Here is a 19,950-nt window from a genome sequence, read left to right as displayed (position 1 = left end):
GAAACGAAGGCTGCATTCCAATAAAACTTTATTTACAAAAGGAGGTGGCAGGTTGGATTTGGCCTGAGGGCCATAGTTTGCCAATCCCTGGTCTAAATGATGAGAAACATGTAGCCAGCAGAGGACGGGAGGACGGAATAGCATGTACAAGACCCGTGGGTTCCTTTCTAGAGCTGTTTGCTTCCCAAACATTGCCTGAGACTGCCCATGCACCCAGTTGTGTGCTGGGCTATGAGTCAGACTCGGGCCCTGGCCTCCAGGAGCCACTGTCTGGTCGCGGGAGCACGTGCAGAGAACCACGGGTCAAGACTGTGACTCCGTGGAGAAGGAGCCAGCCGTGTAAAAGTCCACGGCGAGGGAATCACAGGTGGTGGAAAAGGCAGGGATAAAAATCCTGAGGTGGAAATGAGATCTCACGTTTGAGGAGCAGTGTGGCTGGTGTAGAATGAATAAGGAAAGAAAGGATGGTGGGTGATGTCATGGAGGTGGGCGATGTCATGGAGGTGGGCAGAGTCCTGGTAAGGGAAATCCGTAAAGGGAGAAGGGGCCCTGCTGGTGGAGGGTGCAGTTCAGGATATGGACACAAGGTGGCACCAACGCCCTCGCGTGAGTGGTGAGCCCCAGAGCTGGGCGGGAGTCAGCGCTTCTGGGAGGCCCCTTGGGGAATCTGGAGAGCTGGTGAACCCACCATCTCAGTCCCCTCCTCTGCCCGACTTCATCCAGGTTGACTACAAGGCCAATGAGTGGCTGATGAAAAACATGGACCCTCTGAATGACAACGTCGCAGCCCTGCTTCACCAGAGCACAGACCGGCTAACTGCAGAGATTTGGAAAGACGGTGAGGATCAACTTCCTCGGGTCCGGTCTCCCTGAGGCTCTGTGCATCCCTTCTCCCCACAGTAGGAACGCTTTTGTTCCAAGCTGAGTTCTGAACCTGAGTTGTCTGCTCAGATGCGGAACTAGTGCCAGCAGGAGAGACAGTCTCACATTAGCGTTTCCAATTAGTGATTGATTGATTGATAGCTCAAGCCAGCATCACACTCGATGGTAAAACACTCCTGTTTAATCAGAAACGAGACAAGGATGCCCACTGTCAACACTGCTGTGAAACACGTTTTTGGCGATATTGGTTGATGCAGTCAGACCAGAAAAAGAAATAGGTATATGAATATTCAAAAGGAAGTGATGAAGGTATTCATTGTAGGTGACATATGATCTCTAAAAAAAAAAAAATCAAGAGATTCTACTGAAAAAGAATTAAGGACAACAAGAGAACCCAGACAGGTGGTGTTTTACACATCAGTCAACTTTTAGGCTTTGCTTTCAGTTCCCTTCAGGACTCCAGGAGAATTAAAAAGAAGCAAAAACCAAGATATTAGTTTGGAGTTTTCTTGGTCCAACAAGGCCCATATGAGTTTGGCCATCAGTCTTTTCAGACTGACACTCCTAAGAGGTGGACAGAAAAGCCTTGTGCGTCCTTGCCTCCCATCCTTAGAGGAGGTTTGAGAGATGATTTTATAAAAGTGGTAGAACCAGTAACTTGGTTTTTCTGATTCCGGGTTTCCAGAATCTGTCAGTTTACCTTAATCTTTTATTGAAGTGAAAAGTGTAGTAGTAGACGTGCCAGCCCATGTGATTAGACAGGAGAACAAAATAAGGAAGATGGGTCATTCCCAAAACGAATTCACAGGGAAAAGGGCATAGGGCAGCTAGATAGGGTAAGCTGCTTTTAGATAGAGAAATTTGGTGTTAATGTCTCAAATAACTTACATAAGAGGAGTTGAAAAAACAGTGTTTGATGTTCGGTAACAGAACCAGAATCTGCTGAGAATCATCTCCTTTAGACTGACAATCTCCCCTTTCAGCTTCTTTAAAATCTATGCCCCATTCATGGACACATGATGCCCCCCAGTCCCTCACATATTCCACCCCATATGTATACTTGGCTCTCAAAGGGTTCCAGGAGAGAAAGTGGAAGTGGCAAAGCCTCATGAGTCCTACTGGAACCAGACACAGCGTTAATTCCTCCACAATTCTGAACAAAGCAAGTCATGCGGCCAGCTCAGATTCCTGGAGCTGCAAGTTACAGAGAGCAGTGGGGAACTGGGACCAGTTTTTCATCAATCTCTCCTACAGCTGCCCTGAGCCCAGAGTTGGCTTTGCTCTCTGGCATCCTGACAGCCCAGAGTTGGATACCCAGCATTCTGGCAGCCCAGGGGGAAAGCCAGATGAGACAAGCTCTCTTCAGAGAGGCAAATACAAGCTGAGAGCCTAGAGTTAGTCCTTGAGTTTCCTGGCAGCCAGGGCAAAAAAGGGATACCTAATAAAACAGATTTAGACTCAACCTCTAGAGAGAGAGAGTTCTTTTTTTCCCTTGGCATTAAATTCTCACAGAGGACATTTGTCCCTTCAGCCAACATTGATGCATTCAGTGGTAGACACAAAGATGAACAGGGCAGTCTCCCTGGCTTTAAACGTTCATGGCTAACATTCAGGTTTCCCCTCCTGCTTTGCTCTGTGCTGCTGACTAATAACCTTGTCTTCTTTTCTCCTTCCTGCCACCTTCTCTCCCTCTCCTCTTCTGATGCTGCTCCCTTTGCATCTCCCGCCCCCTGTCTCTGCCTCCCCCCAATCTGTCCTCACACCCAGAACACGGGGGCTTGCAGCAGTTCTCTTTCCTGGGCTCCTTCCCACCGTCGCCCCCAGGATCTCCAGGGAGGCACAGCTCTGCCATTTCTCCGTCAGGGGGTGGGTGTTGCTGTGCATCAACGGGTGAGATTTGCTGGACGAGGAGGGTGGGCCCTTTGGACTGGAACCTGGTTTTGGATATCTGTCCCCTGTCCTCCCCATATGGAGGTCTTACCCTCCTCTTTCCCCACCTTGTTAGCTCCCTTGGCAGGTTCTAGACTCTTGTAGCACAAGGTCTTCTTCTAACCAAACAGCATATAAAAGTGCAAACAACTGTGCTAATAGCAGCTGGCATTAACTGTGTATGTACTATGTGCCATGCAATGTGCAAAGCCCTTTTACCAATATGAACACATGGAATCCTCCAGATGACCCAATCAGGCAGGTGTGGGTACTCCTACCCTCACCGTAGTCGAGGAAATGGAAGCACAGAGAAGTTAAGTCACCCACCTGAGGTCACACAGCCAGGAATAGACAAAGCTGGGATTTGAACCCAGAGCCTCAGCTCTTACCTGTGCTCCAAGAACTTAATAAATGACAATGAAGGAGGGAGGGTAGAGCTTAGTGGTAGAGCGTGTGCTTCGCATGCACAAGGTCCTGAGTTCAATCCCCAGGACGTCCACTATAAACAAACAAACAAACAAACCTAATTACCTCCCCCTGCAAAAAAAAAAGAAAAAAGAAAAAGAAAACAAATGAATGATAATGATCATTTTAATAATAACTGGAGTGTGGTGGTGGGAGGGACAACTTAACCCAGGAAGCAACAATACCACATATCCAAGCCCCAACTGTGCACAAGCTCTGCCCTCCAAGCAAGTTATCTGGTTGACCCCCAGTGACCTTCAGGATGGAGGCTTCCAGGACACGAGAAGCTGCCCCAGCTGTAGATTCTGGAGAAACTGGGCAGGATTCAATACATAGAATTTGCAGCAAACAAGTTGATATTTCTCACTAGCTGAAATGACACCACTAAATGGAGGAAACAAAGTTACCATGAAATCAGGCCTTTCTGGGAAGATGGTGAAAATAGAGGCAGTTTGCCTTCTTTTAAATATTGTGATAAAGCCAGACTTGGGTACGTTTTCACATGACAGTGTTTCAGGTTCCTAAAAATACAACATGGCAGTGGTTCTCACTTTCCCCCCCATCTGTGCCTCCATTTCCTCATCTATAAAATGGGAATGATTTTTATAGGCTTCTAAATAAGCTGATGTATGTAAAGTGCTTTGAGCAGGGCCTGGCAGGGAGTGAATGCTGAGCAAGCCTTTGCTGACACCATTGTCATTTGCTAATAAGGAAAATGGAGAAGATGGGTCAGAGGCTAGGGTTTGAGAGGACTCACATGGCCTGGGTTCAGATCCTGGATCTTCAGATCCTAAGCTGTGGGGCCTTGGGCACAATCTTCCATCTTTCTGAGCCTCAGTTTGTCTGTCAGTCCAATGGGCTGATGACACCTACCTTATTAGGCTGGGAGAGTTGTTTCATATGTAAAATGTCAGGTCCTGTACATGGTAAGACCCTTGACCTTCAGCCAGTCCAGCTCCCTACAACTGACCTCTGACCCTATTCTTCCTCTACGTATGTTTCCTCCTTCTACAGTGGAGGGCATTGTGGGGCTGGAGCAGGTGAGCAGCCTGGGGGATGTCCCACCTGGTGGCCGCCCCCGCCGAGGCATGTTCCGGACGGTGGGACAGCTCTACAAGGAGTCCCTCAGCCGCCTCATGGCCACACTCAGCAACACCAACCCCAGCTTCGTGCGCTGTATCATCCCCAACCACGAGAAGAGGGTGAGTGACCCGGCCTGGGAAGCAGACGCAGCTCTGGCAAAATGGCTTTACGCCCCAGACACTGGACTTGGCTGGGAAGCCATGTCTCGTCTCAGGCTCACCTCTGACTGGCTGCGTGACCTTGAGCAAGTTGCTTTCTCTACCAGGCTCAATGCCCTCTTTGGAAAATTCATTCATTCACAGGACTTATGTTTTATTGAACACCTACTAAGTGCCAGATAGTAGGGCTACATTAGAGAGGAAAGCACAGCCAACCCCATTTTCTCAGTCTAATCTGGAGCACAGACATTTAAGTAGCCACTTACACTGAATGTCCAGTTGAATTTGTAGGAGTGGTGACTGTCACATCAGAATTAATCTAGTCAGTGAAGTCAGGGAAGTCTCCCTGGAGGAGGTGGGGTCTGAGCTCTGAACGATAACTGGTATTCTAAACAGAGAACAGCTTGTGCAAAAGCCCAGTGGTTGTTTGGAGCTTGAAAAGTGTAAGAGATGGAAAGAAGGCTGTTGGGGCTGGGGGCGTCAAGTAGGTGTGAGGAGACCATGCCTGGTATCCCAGGCCACCAAGAGGCTTTCTTGTTGAGAAAATCAGGGAATAGGCCCTGTGGAGAAGGGTTAGCATGAGTGGAACTTGAAACTACAAAATTAGGTGCCTGGGGCTTCCATTGGACTCAGAAAGTAGAAGCTGTGGTTATTGGGTTGGTGGTTCTTTGTGTGTGTGTGTCCTTTCTCATGTCTCAGATACCATATTTATCAAATCTGAGACACATTTATTTCTGAGACTTTAGTATCTCTGAAGTTGGGATGTGGCTTAAAATTTGTGGCCTGTCTGAGTTTAATTGACAAGATTTTTTCTTTCTTGGTGGTATATGAAATAAGTGTGTTTTACAATTGATAGTGGCTTGTATTTGATTAGTGATGTCTTTTTTTTTCCGGTGGGATAGGGGAGTAATTAGGTTTATTTGTTTGATTTTTTTTTTCTTTAATGGAGGTACTGGGAATTGAACCCAGGACCTTATGCATGCTAAGCATGTGCCCTACCACTTGAACTATACCCTTCCCCTTGATTAGTGATGTCTTGACCTCATTTATTGTCGGTCTCTCCCAGTGGACTCTGAGCTCCCCCAGGACAGGCATTTCTGCCTGGCACGTAGTAGGTTCTCAATGAATTACAGGTGGAACCCCATGAAATTGCCAACCATTTGTGACCTGCCAGAACTGCCATCCAGCTGAGTTCCCCTGACGGCTGTCGTCTGATGCATTGCGCCCCCGTGTGGCCACCACTGAGCTTGCGTGTCTGTCACTGCTCTCTGCAGGCCGGGAAGCTGGAGCCAAGGCTGGTGCTGGACCAGCTGCGCTGTAACGGCGTCCTGGAGGGCATCCGCATCTGTCGCCAGGGCTTTCCCAACCGCATCCTCTTCCAGGAGTTCCGGCAGCGGTGAGAAGCGTGGGGTGGGATGGGGCTTGGATTTGGAAGCCACCATAGCTGCATCCAAAGCCCCCTCACCCCGCTACTTCTGAGTCAGGTGGAGGGTGAGGGTGGGCAAGTTCTTTTGGTTATTGAGTCTCAGTTTTCTCATCTGTGATATGGGAGAGCAGTGCCCTACTCAGTGCGTTCCCAGAGAGAAGGGGCATAGAGCACTATGTTGCAGAGAATTGCAGTCGGCATTTCTTATGAAAATGCAATGGAACAGGATAGAACAGAAAATATCAACGTATAAGAAGCCAGTAATATGGTAAATACTATTACAAAAATTATGCTTTACACAAGCTGTATATTGCAGCACCACCCGTAAGAAAGAACATGAGCCCCGTATATAATTTAAAATTTTCCAGTAGCCATATTTTTAAAGTAAAAAAAAAAAATCCAAAAGAAAAAAAACATTAAAAAAACTAAAAAGAAACAGGTGACATTAATGATAACAAGATATTTTATTTAATCCAATACATCCAAGATATTAAACAACTTTAACATGTAATCAATATAAAAAAATGAGATATTATGCATTCTTTTTTTTTTCTACTAAGTCTTTGAAATATGTTGTGCCTTCCACCCATAGTGCATTTCAGTTCAGACACTAAATTTCCAGTGGTCATGGTGAAATGGAATCCTATCAAAACAATGAAATTGTGTTTGACAGAAAAATAGTTTACACTGCTTCAGTTTGTAAATTTTAATTGCACTTAATTCAAAGAGAATGCAATTAAAACCCCAGTTCCTCAACTGCCCCAGCCATGTCCCAAGGGCTCAGTAGTTGCCTGTGGCCAGTAGCTGCTGCATTGCTGCAAGTCTGCGGTTTCCTACTCAAAGTGTGGTCCCCGGACCAGCAGCATCAGCCTCACCTGGCAGCTTGTTAGATGTACAGATTTTCAGGCCCCACCTCAGACTTACTGAATTAAGATCTGCATTTTGACAAGATCCCTGGTGACTGAGAAACTCTAATACACACAAGTTTCTCAATACCAGTCATTAAATATCAATTAATTAATTAGTATTAACATATTACATATTATATGTGTACATATGTATGTATATATATTGTATATATCAGATGCATTATTTTTAATGACATGTCAAGATCCTGGAGAGGGCACAGCAGAGGAAAGGCTCTAAGGACAGATATGTGTGTGTTTATGAAATGTCCTTTCAAAATTCTGAGTTGTACTCAGAAACGTGAAAGAAACAACTGGAAAGCACATAGCTCAGGACTCGACAAATAATGAGCTCAAAAACAGCTGCAATTTGCTGTTACTCTCACACTTCCATTTGGAGACACACCTTTGTTTTATGTCTCGGGGACATATGGTGGTGGTATAATTAAACACTCAATCAGCACGCGGTGTGTGCAAGGAGTGGGAGCTTTTACTGTCAATGTTGCCATTGGTGGTGGTGGTAATGCTCTCAGCCTGGTGTGTCACCCTTGGTAATGTTTGTTTTTCTTACTGTTCTTATTGCTGTCATTGTTATTGCTATTTGTCACTCTGAGCCCAGTGCCTGGCTGTGGGCACAGTTTGCTGTTACTCTTCCTTACCCTCCATGCCTCCCTACCCGCTGCAGGTATGAGATCTTGACACCCAATGCCATCCCCAAGGGTTTCATGGATGGGAAACAGGCCTGTGAGAAGATGGTGAGTGTTTAGTGGAGGCTGGGGGGGTGCAGGTGTTTGTATGTGTGTGTGTGTGTGTACACCTTTGCCACGGTCTCAGGTGGTGGAGGTGAGGAGCTGGGGTCTCCAGTCTCATCACTCCTCCTTCTCAAAACCCCTCCCCCACCCATCACAGATCCAGGCCCTAGAATTGGACCCCAACCTCTACCGTGTGGGACAGAGCAAGATCTTCTTCCGGGCGGGGGTTCTGGCACAGCTGGAAGAGGAGCGGGACCTGAAGGTCACAGACATCATCGTGTCCTTCCAGGCAGCTGCCCGGGGATACCTGGCTCGCAAGTGGGGCTCCACACTATCTCTTGGGTCACATTGACCAAGGCTGGGTCAGGGAGGGGTTGTCCAGATGGCCCAGAGCCTGGACAGGGAGGAGCTGACTAGATAGCTCTAGATGTCAAGCCCTCCAAGATGGTAGATGGGCTGAGACACAAAAGGATGGAGCCACTAGGTGTCCAGGCTTCATGGTTCTGTAGTCCCTGAGGCTCCTACAGGCAGACCCTATGTTGAGTGATGCTGGGAACACAGAGAAGAGCTAGACTCAGCCTCAGGGTGACCAACTGTCCCAGTTTGCCTGGTACCGGAGGTCTCCCAGGATGCATGACTTTCTGTGTTAAAACAGAGTAAGCCTCCAGGCAAACCAGGTTGAAGGGGTCACCTTAATGGCCAATCCCTCGAGGGATTCCAATCTGGAGGGGGAGACATACACCCATACAAAGTGTCACAGTCCAGGGTGAGATGTGCTTTGATGAGGGTTGAATAGGTGCAGCAAGAGGCCCTGCAGACCAGGGAGACGAAGGAGGGTGAGAAAGGTGTTCCAGGTAGGAGTGACAGCTGGTGCCAAGGTCTGGTGACGTGAGGATCTGGCATATTTCAGGAATGTGGGGAGCTTGCAGAGACTGCTTCTCTCTTGGAACTGGCTCAGAGGAAGGATCAGGGAATAAGGGGCTCCCCAAACACCACGCTGAAGGGCAGGGACCTTGTGCGGGGGCACTGGGGAGTCATGGGAGGATTAGGTCAGCTGTGGATGTAGAAATACCTCTCTGGAAACATGTCAGGGACAGGCTGGAGGCTGGGAAGCTGCAGAGGAGGCTGGGGTGAGGGTCCACGTGGTGGGAGGTGAGGTCTGAACTGGAGCTGGGGCTGTGGGGACAGAGAGAAGGGGACAGGGCCAAGAGAGTCAAGGACAGGACTGATGGACTTGCACACAAAAAGGTCTCTAGATAATAGAACAGTGCTCACACCCAGTAGGCATTTCATAATGGTTGACTAACTGGAGAGAGCTTGGCTCCCTTGCTCAGGGGACAGGGCCTGGAGGGGCCAAGCCTCCACTCCCCCACCTGCCCATCTCCCCACCCAGGGCCTTCCAGAAGCGGCAGCAACAGCAGAGCGCCCTGAGGGTGATGCAGCGGAACTGTGCGGCTTACCTCAAGCTGAGACACTGGCAGTGGTGGCGGCTCTTCATCAAGGTGAGGGCACCTGGAGAGGTGGCCCAAGCGGTGAGCAGACAGGACCTCAGGGGCAGGTCTGCTTGGGCAAGTGACTTCCTCAGTTCTGGCCTCAGTTTTCTGTATCTGTAAAATGGGACTAGTCAGCCCAGCCTTTGTCAAGAATCCTGACAGGTGACAAACAAGTGACCAAAAAATCTGACTCAAACCAACATGGAGAAAAGATACAGGACAGCTTTAGAAGCAGCTGGATCTCGGGTTGAATCGGGGGTCCCCACGACCCCCTAGGATTCAATGATTCGCTGGAAGGACCCCCACAACTTTAAAAAGTGGTTACACTCATGGCTTTGGGTTATTACAGTGCAAGGATGGAGATTAAAATCAACAGTATAAGGTGCACAGGGCAGAGTCCAGGAGAGACCCAGCACAAGCTTCCAATTCTCCACTCCCAGGAGAATCATACAGATAGCACTTAATTCTTTCAGAAATGATGTGTGAAAACACATGTGGATATTGCCAACCAAGGAAGCTCACCCAAGCCTTAGTGTCTAGGGTTTCTGTGAGGGTCAGTCACATAGGCATGGCTGACTGTCCACGTGGTTGACCCTAGTTACTCCAGCCCCTTGACCCCAGATGTCAAGGTAAACAAAGTCACTCTTATCAGGCAGGATATTCCAAGGATTTAGAGATTATCTCCCAGGAGCTGGCCAAGGGCCATTCCTTTCTTTGAAATGTGCAGGATTTGGACAACCCAGACCTGCTGAGTTAACTGTTTCTGGCGCAAGGGCCCAAAAAATGATGTCAGTCATTCGACATTCTGGGCCTGCCATCTGATTTTTCACGGTGATGATCCCTGCAGACTTTTCCCCCTTGGGGGGCCACCAGCTAGGCCAGTGTGGGTCTTTTCTCATCTCTGAGCTCCAGCCAGAGTCATATGACCATCCCAGAACCAGTCCCGACACATTAGATGATCCAGGCTGGTGTCACACTCCTGCCCAAACCAGAATGGCACAGCCAAGTGTGTGAGCTTGGAGGCAGGTGTTTCCCCCATGGGAAATCAGAAAGGAGGAAGGAAGATGGAGATTTGGAGGCAAAAACACAGCTGTTCAGTGTAATTCTGAATACGATGTCTGAGCTGTCAGTCTCCAGGCCCTTAGCCTGTGTTAACTGAGTGCCTTCTCTGTGCCAGTAACTTTTGAGGGGCCAGTGATAAAATGGTAAATAAAAACAGACCATGCCCTGCCCCATGGAGCCCACAGTCTAGGGCTGGGGTTGGTAAACTGCAGCCCATGGGCCAGACAAGTATTTTTGTAAATGCCCATTTGTTATTATATTGTCTGTGGCTGTTTTCACATTCCAGCAGCTGAGTGGAGTAGTTAAAACAGAGACAGACTAGTCGCAAAGCCTCAAATATTTCCTAGCTGGCCCTTTAAGAAAAACTGCCCCTACCGTAGCAGAGTCTGGGGGCAGGGGGTGTGGCTTACCAGGCATCCCAGAATAAATCCCACAAACTATTAGAAAGTTACAGCTGTGATCAATGCTATGAATTTGTACCAAAAAGAGATAATCGAATAGAAAAAGAATCAAATAGAGGAGAAGAGAATTAGAGCTGAGCAGAACCCAACAGAAAGCAACAGAACAGACACGGTCGGAGTGTAGCGCACTTAGCAAGGGGGAGGGCAGTTTTGTGAAACTTTCGTTTTGGTTATTTCTGGGCGAATGCCACCTGTCACTCCAGCCTGAATCACACAGTACAAAGTGCATCTCTCACTCTGGAACTTGGGTTAAAAACTTTGGGGAACGCTGCGCTAGGGAATAGCGGCAGCCCTGCCTCTCTCTTTACAAAAGGATTGCGTTGCAAAAAAAGGAACACATTTAGTGTCGCTTGTCTTGTACCCAGGCTGTTCTGGGGTCTTTGCAAGTGTTAACTTCTTCACTCATTTCGAAAACCCTGCGAAGTAGGGGCTGTTATCGTCTTCATTTTATAGATGAGGACACTAATGAGCTTGTCCGAGTTCACCCAGCCAGTAGTGGACGAGCTGGCATGGGAACCCGAGAATGGGGCTGTACTCAGAGCGGGAGCTCTTAGCTTCTGAGCCCAGAAGCCTGGCACGGTGGGAGCCAGCTGGTCCACCACCCCGCCTGTCCCCCTAGGTGAAGCCGCTGCTGCAGGTAACGCGGCAGGATGAGGTGCTGCAGGCGCGGGCTCAGGAGCTGCAGAAAGTGCAGGAGCTGCAGCAGCAGAGTGCCCGCGAGGTGGGAGAGCTCCAGGGCCGGGTGGCACAGGTAAGGGGCGGGGCCACTGGATGAGGGCAGGGTGTGGGCGGGGCGTCCAGCGGTGGCGGGGTCGGGGTAGATTGGGGGCGGAGCGCCAAGGTTTACTGGAGCCAGAACAGAGGTGGAAACTGGTGTGGTTGAGCAGTGAGGTGCAGGGAGCAGGGTCATGGGGATGTAGCCAGGGTACTGGGTCGGGGTTGGGCTGGTGGCCTCCGAGCGAAGATGCTCTGGGGGCTGGACCGCCATCGGGGCCGGGGAGGGCCCGGCTGGGTGGCAGGGCTACCGTATACAGGCGGTGGACTTTTCACTGTTGCCAGTGTTTCTGGCATCTTAAAATAGTGCTGAAGCAAACCCCTTCTTGAGTGTTTTCCTGTTTGCCTTTTCGGAATTATTTACTATGGTTAAATTTCTGAGCGTAGAAGTAGAAAACAGAATGTAAGATGATAGAAAGTCCTCTCTGGGGCTATTTGAAAGATGGACTGGAGATGAAGCGACGAGGCTGGGAGGCTGGGAAGAGAGTCTGTTGGGAGAGATGAGGCCCAAGCCCGTTAGGGTTATAGGGACAGAGAGCGTCGGGGCAGGATGGGTGGAGTGGGGACGATGGGCTGTAGGGAGGTGAGGGAGAGGGAGGCACCCAGGGGTCTGACTCTGTGACTAGGGGGTTACAGGGTCATCTTGAGATGGTGAGCAGGTTGGGGGATTGTCTTCCACCCTTCCCCCCTCCCCCCCACCCAGGCCTCAAATGGCAAAGTAAATCAGGGGGCAGGAGGGACCTGGGGATCCACTGAGGGCCATCCTGGGCACCGCCTGATGACCACTGCCTTCCTATCTCGTCCCCAGCTGGAAGAGGAGCGTGCCCGCCTGGCAGAGCAACTGCGAGCGGAGGCAGAATTGTGCTCTGAGGCCGAGGAGACCCGGGTGCGGCTGGCAGCCCGAAAGCAGGAGCTCGAACTGGTGGTGTCGGAGCTGGAGGCCCGTGTGGGCGAGGAGGAGGAGTGCAGCCGCCAGCTGCAAACAGAGAAGAAGAGGCTGCAGCAACATATACAGGTCTGGGCCCTGCCCCGGGTTTCCTGAGGCACTTCCCCCTACTGTCTACTCCACCCCACCCCAACCTTTGCTTCAGCAGACGCTGTCTCTTTTGGCCATGAATTGAAAGAAAGAAAGAAAGAGAGAAAGAAAGAAAGAAAAAAAAAAAAAAACCAACTCAGCTCAAAATGGCTTAAACAAAAAGAATACTTTTTTTTCCTTTGCTTCAAATAATGGGAGACTCCAGAATGGATAAGCTTCAGGCATGGCTGGATCCAGGTGCTCAAGTGATAGCCTCAGTATTGTGCCTCTCTCCCTTTCCTGACTCCCTTTGCCTCAGTGCTACTGCATTCAAAGGCAAGCTGCCCTCCCGTGGTTCCCCTTCAAAATCCAGTTTGTATTTTCCACTTAAGGTACATCTCAATTCAGATGCTAAATTTTCATTGGCAGTACTTTATCTGCATTTGTATTTCAGAACATCTTCAGTGGAAAAGAGTAGATGAAGGCCCCCAAGTTGTTCCAAACATACGTACAATTTTCCCAGTGATTGAGTGACTGGTTTTAAATTGGAAAGAAATTCAATTAAATTGAGAATTCAGGTCCTAAGTCATACTGGTTACATTTTAAGAACTCAGTAGTGTTTTAGTCACCTCCTCTTGACCCCACTGGGGAGGAATCCTGCCCTAGGGTTATGAAGATGGCCTAACACACCCCACCTGATCCTGGACAGATGCAATAGACAGCAGGTTACTAGTTATACATCCCCACAGCCTGAAGGAGGCAGACACCATGCCACAGACTCACACTGGAGTTGCACTCAGGAATGGAGTGAACAAGCCGCAGCTGTGGGAGGGTAAGGTGACCCCTGGTTCCTGCAAGAAGATGTGATTGGTTTGTTTAAATAACCAGCAGGACCAGCAGGTAACTGAAGTTCACTACACACAGATGTGTGGGTACCATGTCTGGTCCCCATGATATGGAGGGTTATTTGGCTAGGGGACCTTGTCTTTGGTAGCAGGATGGGTAGGAGGACTTGTGGTTAAGCCATTATAGGGCCTCCCAATTCTACCATATAAAGCCACATATAATATGGAATTTTAAAAAATTGAGGTATAATTAACATATAACATTATATTGTAACTTTTAGTATATAAAACATGTAATATATTTTATATATTATATATAACATAGTATTATATAATTATAATATATTAGTTTCAAGTGTACAACATAATGATTTGATATTTGTATATATTGCAAAGGGATCACCATAGTAAGTCTAATTAATATCTATCACCTTACATAGTTCAAAAAATATTTTTCTTGTATTGAGGACTTTTAAGATCTACTCTGTTAACAATTTTCAAATACACAATAGAGTATTATTAATTATAGTCGCCATGCTGTACATTACACAGCTGTGACTTATTTTATAACTGGAAGTTTGTCCCTTTTGACCCCCTTCTCCCATTTCACCCATCTCCCCCAGTACAACGCTCACCTCTGGCGACCATCAGTATGTTCTCTGTTATCTCTGAGCTGCTGGTTTTTTCTTGTTTTGTTTTTGATTTTTGGATTCCACTGATAAGTGAGCTCCCATGGATCTGTCCTTCTCGATTCTGACTTACTTCACTTAACATAATGCCCTTGAGGTCCATCCGTGTTGTTGCAAAATACTGAATCTTAATTTCCATTCTCACACTGCAGATGCCACATGTGCCCAGTCACTGCCATAGCAGACAGCGCCTGTCTCTATGACATGTTTATTTATTGTTTATTATCTTCACACGCATGCAAGAATGTAATTTCCACAAAGACAAAGATTTCTGTCTCTCCTCAGTGCCTCGAACAGTGCCTGGCACAAACCAGGCACTCAATAAATGCTTGGGTTTGTTTTTGTGGGGTTTTTTTGGGGGGGTGGTTCTTGTTAATTTATTTTATTTTTCTTAAAAGTTATACAACTGATGGGGGTAGGGTATAGCTCAAGTAGTAGAGCGCATGCTTAGCAGGCATGAGGTTCTGGGTTCAATCCTCCTCTAAGAATAAATAAACCGAATTACCTACCCCCACCAAAAAAAAAAAGTTATACAGCTGAATTTCTCAAAATAACATTTTAAACCTAAGAAAATTTAAATTCGAATATACAGACTAACATTTTTAGCTAATCAAAACTACAAGTATTTCACAATTTACAAAATTGGTCTCTGTGATTGATATTTCTTTTGCTTCAGAGAAAACACAAATCGTATTTGTCATCATAATAGTCCATTCATTAATGCCTAAAATCTAATAACCATGTCAAAGCTCTAACATGTCAATAAATGCTTATTGAGCTAATGAATGAAACAGGAGGACCAGTAGGGAGTGGATCCTTTCCCGCCTCGCCCATAGTGTGGACCCGTCTAAGCCACAAGCCCCAGGGTTGGGGGCACAAGCCCCAGGATTGGGGGGCTGGTGTCAGTGAACCATTCCCTCCACCCCCATCCTTCCCACCACACTCCCGCACCCCGGCCTTGGGTCCTCACCCCTGCCTACCCCCTCCCCCAACTCCAGGAGCTGGAGTCCCACCTCGAGGCTGAGGAAGGAGCCCGGCAGAAGCTGCAACTGGAGAAGGTAACGACAGAGGCCAAGCTCAAGAAGTTTGGGGAGGATCTGCTACTCTTGGAAGATCAGAACGCCAAGCTGAGCAAGGTCAGTGGCCCAAGAGCTCCCAAGGGCTGGGGAGGTGGGCTCGCTGGTGCAGATGGTCCCCAACTGAATGGGCGTGGCTGTGTCCCAATAAAACTTTATTTATAAACTCAGGCAGTGGGCTGGATTTGGCCTGCAGGCTCTGGTTTGCAGACCACTGAGCTTAAAACAGACTCAACCCAGATTCGAGGGGAGGGGAATGCGACTCTGCCGCTGTCTGGGACACAGTGAAGGATCTGGCACTATCTTTAACCTGCTGTAGCCAGGACTGAGCTAGGCACAGGGGATGTGGCATTTAATCATCTAGAGAACAATTTCTGCCCTCAGGCATGAAGGAAAGGGGATGCTGGATGAGTCACCCCAGGAAATAAACATAATCACACGTTGTGAACTAATTATAAACTGTCAGAAAAGAACAAAAAACTGCCGAGCGGGGTGGCCTGACCTGTTCTAGAGGTGGTCAGGGCAGATTTCCCACAGGCCACAGTGCCTGAGAGTTGAGAGCTCATGGCGGCACCAGAGTTTTGAGGCGCATTCCTTTGATGCAGTGGCTCTTCTACTCTGTCCTTTCTTTCCTTTGAAGGCAGTGCCGACCCACTGCACTGATTTCCAGAACCTTTCACAGGTTGAATAGCACTGCTCCAGGCCAGGGCTTCTCAAACTCTCCTGTGCACGCACACGAGTCACACGGAGAACTTGTTAATATGCAGATTCTGATTTGGCAGGTCTGGGGTAGAACCAGAGGTGCCATTTCTAACAAGATCCCCTTTGGTGCTTATGCACCATTGGTCCATGAACCCTCTTTGAAGTAGGAACAAGGGCCCAGCACTCACGCAGAAATGCAGCAGATGGAGGATGTTCGCTGCAGTGTTGTTTATAATAGCAAATGATTCGAGTCAGGCTCACTGTCCAATGGTCTGGCGATGGGTTAATGAATGGGGGTGTCCTTCAAATAGTGGGAGTCTCCACTGCAGTGAACAGGTGGGGACAGATAGGGGTGGGCTGGGTCAGTGGACCCTAGAGCATGGGAAAGGAGGCAACGGGGTGGGAGCAGGAGTGTTGGGGAAGGGTGGAGATGAGCGGGAACGCAGATGGGAATGACACTGCCAAAGATGAGGGTCAGGTGGAAGCTGCCACAGGCCCACTCCTGACCTCCCCCCACACCACCACCACCACCCTCAGGAGCGGAAGTTGTTGGAAGAGCGTCTGGCTGAGTTCTCATCCCAGGCGGCCGAGGAGGAGGAGAAAGTCAAGAGCCTCAATAAGCTTCGGCTCAAATACGAGGCCACAATTGCGGACATGGAGGGTGAGTGCCCGCCCCCCAGTGGAGAGCTGCGCATGCTCCAGCGGGGAGCGGGGTTGAGGGGGACTTCAGGCGCTGTGGGGACTCAGTGGTCATATCTGCTAAATGGGGCAGGAAAGCTGGCGCGGGACAGGTGTCCTCTCGGCTCTGGTTATTTCTGTGTCCCCAGGTCCAATTCTTTTACTATCTCATCATGTCTTGGGTCACTCTATCTGATGGTCCCACTAACTTTCGTGTTTGTTTGTTTGTTTTTTAAGTCTCATTGTCCCTTGCTATTGATTCAGACGCAGAAACAGAAGGGAGAGAACCCAGGAAGAGGCTGGGGAGGCAGGGAGGACAAGGCAGGGCAGAGAGAGCCAGAGAGCTGGAGCAGGGGCTGTCACCGGGTGGCGGGGAGGACAGCAAATGGGGTCTGGCACCGGGTCTTGGGGACAGTGGGTGGGCCCAGGGAAGGGGAAGCGGGAAAGAGGAGGCGGGGTGGAAAGATGCACAGCTCAGCATTTAGCCCCCAAGTGCCAGGGCGAGTGGGTCGGCTCCCTTGCTCACTGGCCCCCGCTCCCGCCTCCAGACCGCCTCCGGAAGGAGGAGAAGGGCCGCCAGGAGTTAGAGAAGCTGAAGCGGCGGCTGGACGTGGAGGGCTCAGAGCTGCAGGAGCAGATGGCGGAGCAGCAGCAGCGGGTGGAGGAGCTGCGGGTCCAGCTGGGCCGCAAGGAGGAGGAGCTGCAGGCCGCCTTGGCCAGGTGCGGGGGCGGGCTGCCAGCGTGGGGGGCGCCCCAGCGAGACCCTCCTGGGTACAGAGCCTGGCCCAGCTGCTCCCAAGCCATGCACACGCCACCCTACTTTGAGCCTCGGTGTCCCCTTCTGTAATATGGACAGAGTTCCAAACCTACCTGATTACCAGAAAGCCGAACCGAAACCAGGCCCTAGGTGTCTAGTAACTTGCACGGTTCTGAGTGCATCCTGGGGGCTAGAAAGTGCTATTTCTTCTCCTCCTGCTCAGCCTCTCAAAACCCAACCACCCAGAAGCCACTGTGACTTGATAAGTGGTCTGACTGTCTTCTGAATCATAATTTTTTTTTAATTGAAGTACAGTCGATTTATAATTCTGTGTTAATTTCAGGTGTACTCCATAGTTATATATATGTATATTCAGTTATATATATTTTTCCCCTTTTCATATTCTTTTTCATTATAGGCCATTACAAGATTTTGAGTATAGTTGCCTGTGCTCTACAGTAGGACTTTTCTGTTTATCAGGAATCATAATCCTTATAACTAGTCATTCACAATTATTGAGTGTGCCAGATAAAGCACTCAGTGTTTCAAATGCTTTTTACCCACTGTGACTCACGCGGTCCGAGGCGCCCTTGTGTACGGGTGCAGCTCGATTTCAGAGATGTTAAAATGTAGGGAAAACATGCATCTTGGAATCGATGGGACACGGGGCTCGCAGAGGGTGGTTAACAACACGCACCCTGGAGCCTGATTTCTGAGTTCCAATCCCAACTCATCCCCTTTTGGGCCATGTGACCTCACCCAAGTGACAGCACCTCTCTAGCCTCAGTTTCTCCATCTGTAAAATGGGGGTGATTATAGAAGCCACTACTGGGGTTAGTGTGGGGATTAAATAAGAAAGTGCTTATAACATGCTTGGCACACCCTAAGCCCTCCATAGATGCTGCATGTCTGTTCCTACCTTTTTTTTTTAATGGAGGTGCTGGGGATTGAACCCAGGACCTTGTACATGCTAAACATTCGCTCTACCACTGAGTTATACCTTCCCCCCTACTTTTTATTTTTGCTATTTTTTTCCCCCTTCTCTTTTCTATTCAGGTCATATACACATAAAAGACACCATTTTAAAGTACAATTTAGGGAAGTGGGTAGAGCTCAGTTAATTAAAAAAATTTTTTTAATTAAGTGTACAATTCAGTGGCGTTCGGTACACTCACGATGTTGTGCAACCACTACCTCTATCCAGAACATTTTCATCACCTCCAAAAAAAAAAAAAAATCCTATTAAGCAATCACTACCCGATTCCCTCCTCCCCTCAGCTCCTGGCAGCCACCAAACTGCTTTCCATCCATGTAGGATTTGCCGATTCTTACTATTTCACAGAAGTGGAATCATGTAACACACAGCCTTTCGGGCTCTTATTCTCATTGCCTTCCTCATGGCAGCCTTGTGAAGTAGGGTGGGACTGCCCTCCCACAGACCAAGAGCCTGTAGTTCAGAGAAGGTGTCATTTGCCAGGGCAGGTGGCCCAGGAGGGGATACAAACCGTGATCGGCACATCTCCCTGAGCTGTTCAACCCACAGTCCACACTGCCCCTCCATTCAGATTCTCTTTGAAAGAGGCAGTTCCCATAGGGGTTATGAGGAGGGATCCTGGGGTTGGCTCTGCCACTCACTGGCCATGTAACCAGGGCAAGTACTTTCCTGCTCTGTGCCTCAGTTTCCTTGCTGGACATAAACTTTATGTGAGATGATAAAATAAAGGGCTCCTGAGTGGCAGGAACTTAGTAAGTGTCCCTGTGATTACTGGTGGTGTCAGTTCCCGTTTTACAGCTAAGAAAGCTGAGCCTCTAAGTACTGGAGGCGCATGCCCAAGGATAGAGCTGGAATTTTTTTTTTCCTTTTTTTTTTGAATTGAAGTATAGTTGATTTACAATGTTGTGTTGGTTTCTGGAGTACAGCATAGTAATTCAGTTATACATACATATTCTTTTTCATATTCTTTATCATCATAGGTATAAGCTATTGAATATAGTTCCCTGTGCTATACAGTAGGACCTTATTTTTTATCTATATATTTACATATAGTAATGTGTATCTGCAAATCTCAAACTCCTAATTTATCCCTCCCCCTTCCCCAGAGCTGGGATTTGAACCAGGGATGGGCCACCCCTAAAGTCCACGTCTGACCTCATCAGCCCCAGAAATCATTCCTGAGCCCTGCCTGCCCCTGTACCAACCTTCTGGTCCTTGTCCACCCACTAGGGCGGAGGAGGAGGGTGGGGCCCGTACCCAGCTGCTCAAATCCCTGCGGGAGGCGCAGGCAGGGCTGACTGAGGCCCAGGAGGACCTGGAGGCTGAGCGAGCAGCCAGGGCCAAGGCGGAGAAGCAGCGCCGGGACCTGGGTGAGGAACTCGAGGCACTGCGGGGCGAGCTGGAGGACACTCTGGACTCCACCAACGCACAGCAGGAGCTCCGGTGAGGCTGGGCTGCCTGCTGCTGGTGCGGGGCGGGCACATGCAGGGCTGGGTTGGGGGAGAGAAGGATTTGGATCCAAGCTCTCCATCTGCATGAATGTTTAGTCATTCAACAACTGTTTAGTGGGCACTGTCCCCAAGTCAGGGACAGAGTTGAGTCAGACTCAGGCATTGCCCTCAGGAACTCCAGGCTGGGGGTAGGAAGTTTCAGCCAAAGACAAGACCCAGTTCAGAACAAAGTGAGCTTTAATGGAGTAGCACAGGGCATCGTGGATGATAAGAGAAGGCCTCTGGACCATATCTATGGGTGGGAGTCCAAGAAAGCTTCCTTGAGAAGGGGCCTTTTGCATAGGGCTTTGAAA

The 19,950-nt window shown here is 48.9% G+C and overlaps 1 protein-coding gene across 4 annotated transcripts in view; it reads left to right on the top strand.

Moving 5' to 3' along the window:
• MYH14 (myosin heavy chain 14) overlaps positions 1-19,950 on the top strand; it is a 74,936-nt gene that overhangs the window by 30,827 nt on the left and 24,159 nt on the right. For all 4 annotated transcript variants that reach the window (XM_074370976.1, XM_074370978.1, XM_074370975.1 and 1 more), the window contains 12 exons: positions 724-838; positions 4,291-4,478; positions 5,792-5,913; positions 7,534-7,603; positions 7,758-7,918; positions 8,994-9,102; positions 11,236-11,367; positions 12,199-12,405; positions 14,938-15,075; positions 16,255-16,378; positions 16,944-17,115; positions 19,377-19,589. In XM_074370976.1, coding sequence (XP_074227077.1) covers positions 724-838; positions 4,291-4,478; positions 5,792-5,913; positions 7,534-7,603; positions 7,758-7,918; positions 8,994-9,102; positions 11,236-11,367; positions 12,199-12,405; positions 14,938-15,075; positions 16,255-16,378; positions 16,944-17,115; positions 19,377-19,589 — 1,751 coding nt within the window. The remainder of the gene's footprint in view (positions 1-723; positions 839-4,290; positions 4,479-5,791; positions 5,914-7,533; positions 7,604-7,757; positions 7,919-8,993; positions 9,103-11,235; positions 11,368-12,198; positions 12,406-14,937; positions 15,076-16,254; positions 16,379-16,943; positions 17,116-19,376; positions 19,590-19,950) is intronic.

The sequence above is a fragment of the Camelus bactrianus genome, chromosome 9 (assembly GCF_048773025.1).
Source record: "Camelus bactrianus isolate YW-2024 breed Bactrian camel chromosome 9, ASM4877302v1, whole genome shotgun sequence".
NCBI lineage: Eukaryota > Metazoa > Chordata > Mammalia > Artiodactyla > Camelidae > Camelus > Camelus bactrianus.
Note: the sequence above shows the minus strand (reverse complement) of the source record. Positions and strands in the feature narration are given on the sequence as shown.